Here is a 10,691-nt window from a genome sequence, read left to right on the forward strand (position 1 = left end):
GAACTATATTATCGAGAATTTGTTATCGCTGACAAACTTTAACTTTGCACACAATATGTATCTTCTATCTTCAAGTTGCTGACATCTTCTCTCGATTTTTCAGATCCAAGCTTCACATTTTCGTTCAAATGGGTGATATTTATTATTCTTTTCTTTTATTGTTATTTCCATATTGATTACAAATAAAATAAGAGAATTTTTCACACCTGAAGTGGTGGATTTAGTAAACATTCACAAAAAGCCTGTCTCGATTTTAATAAGATTTGGTTGTAACCCGAAATCGAAAAGATGAATTTTCTTTTGGTTGTAACACAAAAATCCTTACGAACACGTTTAATATTAAATATCGAACATTTAACAATTTTGAACGTTTTAAAAGATGAAATAAATACAAATTTGAATGGTAATGTTTGGCTATGAAAGCTGACGATGATGGAAGCTTTGCCTGCAAAGGCCACAGCTCATTCACTGACCCCTCCATGTGGTGTGTCCTGATTTTGTCTCAACCATTCTTTTCATATTTTGAAATTTCTATATATTCAAAAAATTTAATTATTAAAATACAAATTTAAATCCTTGTTCCGGCCTTGGGATGATCCACATCTCAAGATCGCTAATGATCCTCACAGCCTGAACACAACGACATAATTGTCAAGGGCACACACTCTACCACTGAGCTAATAGCCCATTGTGCGAGCCTCTCAATAGAGCTCACTATGTCAAAAGCAAGAAAATTTGAAGTAACGATTGAATTTGTAGATCTACCAATCAAGCCAGCCAAGATTTGAAGATTTGAATATGATTGGAACAAACAGGAAAACGAGACGAGAGATGATTAATAAGAATAAGATAAGATTAATGTGGAAAAATATACATTATAAATTCAATCATCTCCTCAGAATTCATAACCCAAGCCCTAATAAATCCTTAAAAAGAACACAAACCCATGTCATAAATTCCTTCCAACATGGGTTTAGAACACATATATGAAAAGGAGAGGAAGAATTTAGAGGAAGAATCCAAGAGCAAGAGGAGCAAGAGAAGCCATTAAAGTGGGAAGAGAAAGAGGAGCATCCGAAGCAGGGCTTGGAGCTGGAGCTTCTTGAGCTGCAACAATGGTGGATGACAACGCCATAGCTCCCACCACCATGGCCAACATCAAAGCTTGAAACTTCATGGCCTCCATTGATGAAGAAGATGAAGAAGATGAAGAAGATGATCCAACCCAAAAAGCTTCAAGCTTTGATCTTTATTCTTCAACCTTTCAAATGCCCTTCTCTTGCTTTGGTTCATGTCAATGATGGTGGGTTCATTCCTATTTATAGCCCAAAATTATATAATTATTTATTTATTTATTTAAGGTTTTTACAGGGTGGTTTCATTTGGTGGTGTCTATTGCCAAACAGCTGGCTAAAGGGACACCACTTTTTTTTTTTTTTTTTTTTTTTTTTTCTTTTTTTAGAAAAAAGAATTAGTAAGAGAATGAATTTACCAAAGTGCCCTTAATTGACCAAGGTGATATTTAAGGGAAAGGGGGAAAAGAGGGGTTCGTTCANAATCAAGAAGTTGAGCTGTTGGTTTTGCTTGGTTTAGGGTTTTTTAAGACTAAATCATGATAACCCTTTATTCTTTTCATCATTATTAGTTATATAGTTGGTGAAATTATACTCGTTATCATCTTAATTATATCAAATGTTTGAGTTGTTCGATGATTTGTTTCGACAATCAATGATCTTTTGAATATATTTTAACTGTATCGGTAATTTGTTGTAGGCTCGTATCTTTGCTTTATTGCTTGAACGGTAATATTCTTACCAATAAATAAAAATACGTTCCTTTAAGATAGATTTAGAGATATTTTCTGAAAGTAGGAACTGTATGTATGTATATAAGTATACGACCATGAATGATCTAATGGTTGGAAAAATTCGATCAATTCAACTCAATTCGGGTTGAGTTGTGACTTTATTTGATTTGGGTTTGGTTTAAATTAATGAAAATATATATTAAAATTGAGTCGTAATGTTTGGAAATAAAAGTAATTTACTTTTATTAAAAAAATAAAAAGTTTAAATAAATGACTTAAACTGGCTCATCCCAAACCAAAAAAATTAGGTTAACTTCTCCCTATGCAATAAGTCCTCGTTGTTGTCTTTTGCTTACATTCTCATTTAACACCAATTTCGATTTCTCAACTCTTGCTTTCAAAACTCTCTTTCGAAATCTCTCAGTCCCCATTGTCTAAAACTTTTTTTTTTTAACCGAGGCTAGAGGCTCGAGCATACGGGTCACATATCCGTAGGCAACGCAAGAATGAATAGACTTAACTCACTTGCTACTGAGAACTGATGCCGCACAATCGTAAGTCTGCTGTCATCAAAGTGCGATTGTTACAATTAGATTGAGTTTGATTCATTATTTAATAAAATTTTATTTGGGTTGAAACAATATCCCAGCCCAATCCATGAAAAAAGAACGTTTTAGAATGAGTTAATGTTGAATATTATTTCGATAATTAATTAGTCGAGAAAAAACGAGCGTGTTGTTAAATCAAATAACAATTAGGTTATAGACGTGGACGAGGACGAGAACGAGGACGGGCACCAATGTTTCGAAAAATAGGATCAAATAAGAGGAAGTTTATGAGACATTAATTGGTTAGGGATTGAAATGGATATTTTAACAATAATATTTGAGTTGGTGCATTGTCCACGTCTACTTACACATTTCTGAAATCATTGTTTATATTTATAAATATCTAAAATTGACACAAAGAAAGATTGGGCTTATTGGGCTTAATTTAAGCCCACTAAGCAATGAGCATTGAACTAATTGGGCCATTTATCCCTTATTGGGCTTACTCCTAACCCTTATTGGGCCAAATCATCCCACAGGGCGGGATACATACACACATACATACATACATGCATACATACATACATACATACATACATACATGCATACATACATACATTTAAAGAACCAACGAATTAATTAAGTTTAGGTTAAATTAATAGTTAAACTAAAAAAATGTTAATATGAAATTTCGGAGCGATATTAAAATTTTCAATTTATAATAAATTTTTAAATTTTGTTTATTCAATTTTTTTTTAATTACGAAATATTAAATAATGAAAATTTTAAGTTTTAAATAGAAGAGTTATCTAATTATTATTAAAATTTACGGACCTACGTTTAACTTCTAATATTCTCTTTGAACATATTTAATTTTGTTTTTATAAACAAAAAATAATTACCAATTAAATACGATTTTATTGAAGAAATTAAATGAATTGAATTTAAGAAAATAATTTTCTATTAAATAATTAAAAAAGGAAAATAAAATGCTCTCTTAACTAGATGAAAGTGCCAGCAAATTACTTATATTCTATTTCTAGTATTTCGTAGTAGTATATAGTTTGCAGGCACTGTGATTTGGGAGACAACTTTCTAATAGTGCGAGTGTCTAAAGCCCGGGTTATCTCTCATCGAAGAGAAGAATTCCTATTCTTCTTGTTCCGAAGAAACCTAAATGATTTCTTCTCAACCTGGGCAATGTTATCCCGAGAAGTACTCCTCTCAGTCTCGCTGCGACTCTCGATCAATTCCATTCTAATCTTTTACAGAATCTCTCAAAGGAGAATTGAGAATAAATAGAAAAAGAAAGAAGAGAACGAAAGGAGAAGAAAGAACGAGAAAAAGCCAAGTCCCTTAACTTCACAGAAGAGGGAGAAGGGTTTCGAGGGAGACCTACTATTTGGGGCACCTTTTGGGTGTGGGATGCTCATTTAACCTTTGTATTCATCTCGTTCCTTATTTACCTGGATGCACTACGTTTTCAAAAGCTTCCTAATCTGTCTTACAAAATCCTCCAATTTTCCCGTATAAGAGCTCTTTTGAGAGACAAAAGCAGTTTCTTTTCTTGTTCAATATATCCTAGCTCAAGAAAATCAGTCCCTTTTACTAATCCTAAGCCTGAAAGAAAATGAAGGGATTATAGCGTAGACTTTCTGGACATATGCTGTGTTTCCGCTGAGAGTCGCTCCGACAACTGGAACACTTAGAAGAGCGAAAGTCTCAACCACTGACCTTACTATTTGACTTACTGACTCAATAGGGTTACGAGAAGAAAAAGGTGAATGAGAAAGATCAGAGAAAGAGAAGGAGCGAAGCAACAAGACCAACCAACCAATAGGGAGAGGAGAAAGAGAAGAGACGGAGAGTTGGAGAGCGAGGGGGATGAGGTAGAGGTAATCCATCCCCGCACGCAGCTTTACCGAGACTTTCAAGTCCAGTTACATTTTCATGTATATAACACTAGCCTGTCGAAAAAGAATAAAGAAAAAGAGAACGGACAGACAGAATAAAGAGGAAAAGGAGAATGAATGTGGACACTTCTTTCTTTTCTCTTCCTCTTAGGGAGGGGCCGTTGGGCTTATTGAAATTGGAATCATAGTCCGCATTGAATCTAACCTAATCAAAAGCATTAGTCCTCCGGTTTCAAGGGATAATTTTCGATAGAGGTCCACGCGTGCAGTTGTTTAGCCTTTGTCCCAAGGATCTTTCATGTTACCTAAAACATGTCTCATCCATCTTTTTTTTTTTTTTTTTTTTAATGATTTTCTTCTATTTTCTGATTATTTTTAAACTGAATAAATAAATTAAAATAATTCATTTTAAAATATTAATTAAGCTTCATATTTTGAATTTATATACTAAAATTAATTAAGTTAATATTTTAATAGATTTTATACTTAATTTTATTGCTGGGTATAGGCGTTTTATTATTATTATCATTATTATTCTAACAAAGATAAAAAAAAATAATTAAAAAATAATAATAATGTGTCAAAAACCTCACTTTAATGTTAAGTATTCCAATTAAATTTAAGAATTAATATATTCATTTTTAGTAAATAATGGGTTGATAAAAAGCACAAAAGTAAAAATAATTATTATTTATTAAATACTTTTTAAAATTAGAATAAAATTTATTGTCATTCTTAAATCTTATACCGTTTTTTTAATTATGATTTGGAATTTTATACCATATTAAATTTTATTAGGCAAAATTTTAGAGTGATGAATTATATGATATTATCGTTACATAGTATATAATAAAATTATTATGACAAGACAACATTAATACAAGCGTTATATGGGAAAGATTAGATGTTCAAGGCTGACTATTCACGTGAGTTATGCACACGACTGAGATTTCGAAGGTTCGGGGGCACATTGTTGAGGACCCCACTAATCTGTGTACCAATCGAGTTGAAGCACATGTCTCTCATCTTCTTACTTCCCACTACCACGGGCTACAACCTCGATAAATGGTGCAATGTGGAAAGAGTATAATAAATGAGATCTATCAAATTCGTGAGGTACACAATACTATCCGCTAAACTTGATACTGTTGCAATCTAAGTACTAATTTAAGCATTGAAGTGCATTTTGGACCTAACAACATACATGTTTGAGAATATTTCTTATAGGTTTCCTTGACTAAGACAAGTTAGCTTGATGATGCTACCGACACCTACGCTAAGACAAGTCACCTCGACCATGAGACCAGACCCATCAACTAAGATAAGTTATCTCAGCCAAAAGTCGAGTCATACTAGTATGCTACTAACACCTACGCTAAGATAAGTCACCTCGACCATGAGACCAGACCCATTGTAACGCACCTAATTTTCTCTAACCCAATTAGCAACGTTACCTTGTACTTGCATAACGACAGAACGAGAGTTCACGACAGACAGTATCAATAACAACAATACGTTCATTATTATAAGCAGTTCATATATGGGGGAAAACAATAACGACAGGCTAACCTAGAAATAATCAACAAAGAACTAGAGGAACAATTGCAACAATTATGAACCCAAAAGAATCCAACAAGATGCCTACGACACTACAAACCCTCCTTAAGATTTCCATGGCCTTCGCAGCATCCACCGTCAACCGTACATGGGAGCCTTGCTCTTACCTGAAAATATAGGTAGCACGTGGCTTGAGTATTATATAAAATACCCAGTAAGTCTCCCCAATGTTGGGGTTAAGCATATAATCATACATCAGGATACATGCGGTCTCACACAATACACATACCTGAGCACAAGTGTCAAAAGAAAGAAACTGAGAGAGGGGTCTGTCTTCCATTCCTTCCCATGGCCTTAGGCCCTTGCTTTGTCCGAGCGGGGGTAGATGCATGATACTTTCCCACACATGGCCCACGTGCGTGACTGTGGGCTCACCAGGCGAGTTCGCATGCAAACTCCCTAGGCTTGGCTTGGTCGGGTATGTATGACATACAATACTGGATGCCACGGAAAAGGAGGGCCTGCATGATATCGTGGCGAACACAATATTGAATGTACGCGTCCATATCATCAGTAGCATAACGGAGGAGTGCCCCATGTACATAACCATAGCGTGCATAAGGTTCTTAAGGTTTACCTCCATGGCATTATACATACAACGTTCCATCCCCTCACCGCATTTCATAACATAACTGGGTTAAACATCGAGTAAGCATATCGTAGCATACTAGTCATCACATTCATGGCAGGCGGGGTTCTCATTACAATCATGACATGTCAATCAAGCTCATACATACAGGGTAGCAAACCGTGTCACAAACATCACATACATAAACATGACATACATAGCATTTCACTGCAAAAAAACATATAACCTAGCATACATCAACAACACACATGGTGCATGCAAGGGCCACGGGCACGCACCAACATACATACATAACTAACGCCAACAGTAAGGTTACTTACCTCTTTGGCCTTAGCCGAAGTCACCCACAATGCTAACTTCGGCGCCTAACTACCTCCTATAAGATAACATGATACATTTAGAACCCTTTCACAACTAGCTCTTATGCCTAGCTACCAAGGTATGTCCCTATCGCAAGTTGTGTTTACCAAAATGGAGTTATACTGACCTCAAATGGTTGAAACAAGGGTGGGAATGACTCCAGAAGGGTGGAAAACCTAGAAATCGGTATACCATTCGGATGTCGAGCTGCCAAGCCGCAATGCCAAGCCGAACCTAGCTGAGCCGAGAGTGAACGAAGCCACCGATGGAGATGAAACTGACGGGCTGCGAAGAACACTGCCGGCGTAGGGTTTCTAAGGTGCGCCTCTAGTTTGGGTCGAAAGGGAAACGAGGCCCAGTGGTGGTGTCCGAGTGTGGCTTGCGAAGTGCAGGCTGCATGCTAGTCGAGACGAACTCGCAAAATGCTGAGGGTTGACCTGCGCCCCCCGCTTCATCTTCCTCGGCCGAAAGCCTCAACAGCCCTAATCGCGGGGCTTGGCTACTGTCGCCGGTGGAAGCATCGTCGTTCATCCGTCTCTAGTGGCGCGTCTGTCTCTCCTTTCCCCGACGTACACTAGCGTCTGCTCCTACCTAAAGGAGGCGGCCACTGCGACCCTAGAGTTTAAGGGGGGTCTGAGTGAATCCTGCCGAAAATCACTTTTTTTTTTCTTTGGAATGTGTATCGTTACACCCATCCACTAGGATAAGTCATCTAAGCCATAAGCCGAGTCATACTACTATGCTACTGACACCTATGGTAAGATAAGTCATCTTGACCATAAGACTCGACCCATCAACTAGGATAAGTCATCTCAGCCTAAGCCGAGTCATATTAGTCCGAGGCTTGCACAGACTAACAGTAGAATCTCACATCAACATTAGACATTATAACGTTGACGAAAAGATGAGGTTTGAAATGGGAGGTACACATATTAATAATTAAAAAAAAACAAAACAAAACCTCATTTAAAATCATTTTTATTTTTCTTTAAATTATGTTATTTCCTCACCATTTGTTTGTAAATTTATTCAAAAAAGAAAAAAAAAGAGAGAGAGAGTGAGAAAAGAGAATAAATCCAAATATTTAAAACATTGGTACCATTACCAAGGCAAATGGATGACGTGGCAACAATCAAGGTAAAGTAGGATTAGGATGATGACGTGTCAAAAATAAATTAAAAAGGACAAAAAAGAACAGTACATATGGCCACAGCAGATTGCAGCTCCTCTGATTAGTGTAATGTAAGCAAATTCAATTCAATAGATTTCGTTTGAATTCATCAACCCCGGTGTCACGTGCACTGTAAATTCAATTCGGGTCGACCCGAACTCCATCTGACCGTCCATTCAATCCAACGGTCACAAAGATTCCCCAATTTTCCATTTGATTTTCAAATTTTATTTTTTAAAAAAAGTGCAAAAAGAAAAGTGGGAAGAGAAGAAATAGGGTGAAACTGAAAAACACAGAAGCAAACAAAGAGAGAAAGAAAGGAAGAAAAAGAACAGAAAGAGCTTCTCCTCTGCAACTGAACTGAAGAGCGCCGATTTTTCTTCTTTGTTTCCATTGAAATGGTAAAATCTAAGTGTAACCCATGAAGCTTTAACGCCTATTCTTCCATTCTAGCCGTTTTTCTGTTCTTGTTCTTTGAAGATTTCTTCGCCATTTCCACGCTTCTTTGGCTACTGGGGCTTCTTCTTCCATTGCAACTCTGTTGATGATTGATGGTGTCGTTGGAGAAGCTTTTTTGATGGATTTCGAATGTAATTTTAATTTCCTGTCTAATTCTTTGTTCTGTTTAAATTTCTGTGGAAGAAACTCTGAATCTGGTAATGGCTGTTTCTTTTCAACTTGGAGTACTTGATTATTGCATCTTTGTCTGGTAAAAAATCATGGGTTTGTAGTGGAAATTGCAGGAGGGTAATGGTTTTTATTCCATTGATCGCAGGGTTTATTAGGGGGAAATCGTGTTTAGTGATCTATTGAGTTTTTGGCTTGGATCTTGAGGTTTGTTTCTATGGGGTTTTGTTTGATTTTGAAGTGTTTGTTTGTAGAAAAAAGTAAATGGGTGGATGTGATTTTTGTTGCAGAGATATGGAAAACGAAGAAATAGCTCAGAAAAGCAATAAATCTGGTGAGACAGATTTTGTGTTGCAGTGGGGGAATAGGAAGAGGATGAGATACATGAAGGTTAAGGAACCACAAAGAATTAGTAGTAAATCCGATTGTTTAGGGAAGAAGAAAGTTTCTTCCAAAGGGGATCGCCGAGTTCTTACAGCTAATGAGAAACCTTCATCAGCGCACCAAACACATCGCCTTAACAAGTAAGAAACCAGGAAGAAGTTCATGTAAATTCTACTCTATTCTTTAATCTCTCAAGTTTTTGTGTTTGGACGGCTTAAAACAAGATCATGTGTTAGTTCTTGAACATCTTAATGCAAGATTTTCCACCCTTTTTAGTGAATTTGATGATGAATCTTTCTATTTGAATGCAATAATTTGATTTTAGAGACTCCTGGTTGTATGTTGTTAGATCCTTATGTATATCTTAAGCAATCTTTAGAGAATCATGTAGGCTATTAATGGTGCTAATTTTGTAATGTTTGGTGACAGGAACATTGTTTCACCAACTAACAATCAAAGAACATCCGTAACATCACTCGAGAAGGAAGATCGATACTATACGACGAGGGGTTCAATGGGCGTGGATGAAAAAGCCTCAATGGATCACACGACAGGGAATGACCGAAAAGGGTTTGTGTGGCCAAGGCTCTACATTTCTCTATCTAGCAAAGAGAAGGAAGAAGATTTCATGGCTATGAAAGGGTGTAAACTTCCTCAAAGGCCTAAGAAGAGAGCCAAGTTACTACAGAAAAGCTTAGTTGTAAGTGTTCTAGATTCGATCGTGCTCGATAGAGCCAAGGACGAAAAGAACGCAATCCCGGGTCAGACCGAGGAATCCTTTTGAATATATTAGCTAACTCCCTTATCCCTGTGTGTGGTGGATGCAGCTGGTGATGCCGGGCTCGTGGCTATCGGACCTGTGCCAAGAGAGGTATGAGGTTAGGGAAAAGAAGACCTCAAAAAAGGTAAACAAATACAACTCCTTAATGTAAAACATTCACTGAACTGTTGTGTGTGAATCTGAAAGCTGACAACAAAGTATGATCAATCCATCCCATACCCTTTTGTTCTGTTTTAATTTCTAATAAGAACAAGTTGAGCTGAGAATATGATATTGGGATGCAGAGACCCAGAGGATTGAAGGCAATGAGAAGTATGGATAGCGACTCAGAATGAGAGACACAGATAGAAAGACATATGGGATTGAATAACATAACCTCTTGTTTGGTAGCCATATTTTGGTGAAATTGATAGCCCATTTTTCAGAACTGAGATGATATTATTGTAAGTCACCCAATTTCTTGTAGTGCTATTTGTTTGGTAATTGGCTAATTCAGTAAATTTAATTCTAGAAATCATTACTTTTTGGATTCTGACCTTTGTAATTTTATGTGTTTCTTGCTTTTCAAGTCATTGGTTGCTTCTTCCTTAAGACTAATATGCTTATCACAACAATTTTAGCTTGTTTTCTAAAGGGCTTGTCTGCATAGGTTTCGGTATTAACCACTCTTGACTTCATTGCTTCTTTCCTAAACTAGTCTCATGTTTGAAATGCTTGTGGAAGTTCATGTTTTTGGGCCATGACGATGAATGGAAACGATGGCAACGAGGATAAGAAGTGAGTGAGGGAGAGTGCAAGTGAGTAACGAGAGCACGAGCCCAAGCAAGAAGGCAACAAGTGTGAAAGACGGGTTAACGATAATCAAGTTCAAACTGAAATATAACGATTCGAGAC

General features: G+C 36.7%; 2 protein-coding genes and 1 long non-coding RNA gene across 4 annotated transcripts; 1 reads left to right on the forward strand and 2 right to left on the reverse strand.

Moving 5' to 3' along the window:
- Positions 1 to 832: 832 nt before the first annotated feature.
- On the reverse strand, positions 833 to 1,307 carry LOC111485538 (arabinogalactan peptide 13-like). Its single transcript, XM_023132469.1, has one exon. The coding sequence runs from the start codon at positions 1,184 to 1,186 to the stop codon at positions 1,007 to 1,009; it is 180 nt and encodes a 59-aa protein (XP_022988237.1). The 5' UTR covers positions 1,187 to 1,307; the 3' UTR covers positions 833 to 1,006.
- Positions 1,308 to 5,783: 4,476 nt separating this feature from the next.
- Positions 5,784 to 7,074, reverse strand: LOC111485546. The gene is made up of 3 exons (XR_002718682.1): positions 6,962 to 7,074; positions 6,795 to 6,850; positions 5,784 to 5,992 (listed from the first exon to the last, which is right to left on the reverse strand). It is a non-coding gene; the product is annotated as an uncharacterized LOC111485546 (long non-coding RNA).
- A 1,196-nt stretch (positions 7,075 to 8,270) lies between these two features.
- Positions 8,271 to 10,330, forward strand: LOC111485516. 2 transcript variants are annotated; one of them, XM_023132444.1, is made up of 6 exons: positions 8,271 to 8,406; positions 8,781 to 8,839; positions 8,923 to 9,156; positions 9,446 to 9,716; positions 9,844 to 9,921; positions 10,082 to 10,330. In XM_023132444.1, exons 3-6 carry the CDS (start codon positions 8,927 to 8,929, stop codon positions 10,130 to 10,132), a joined length of 630 nt encoding a protein of 209 aa, XP_022988212.1. In that variant the 5' UTR covers positions 8,271 to 8,406; positions 8,781 to 8,839; positions 8,923 to 8,926; the 3' UTR covers positions 10,133 to 10,330. The 2 variants fall into 2 exon arrangements, with proteins under 2 accessions (XP_022988212.1, XP_022988211.1); XM_023132443.1 differs by having other exon boundaries at positions 8,282 to 8,595.
- Positions 10,331 to 10,691: the final 361 nt, after the last annotated feature.

This window comes from Cucurbita maxima, unplaced genomic scaffold (genome assembly GCF_002738345.1).
Source record: "Cucurbita maxima cultivar Rimu unplaced genomic scaffold, Cmax_1.0 Cma_Scf00010, whole genome shotgun sequence".
In the NCBI taxonomy this organism is placed as follows: domain Eukaryota; kingdom Viridiplantae; phylum Streptophyta; class Magnoliopsida; order Cucurbitales; family Cucurbitaceae; genus Cucurbita; species Cucurbita maxima.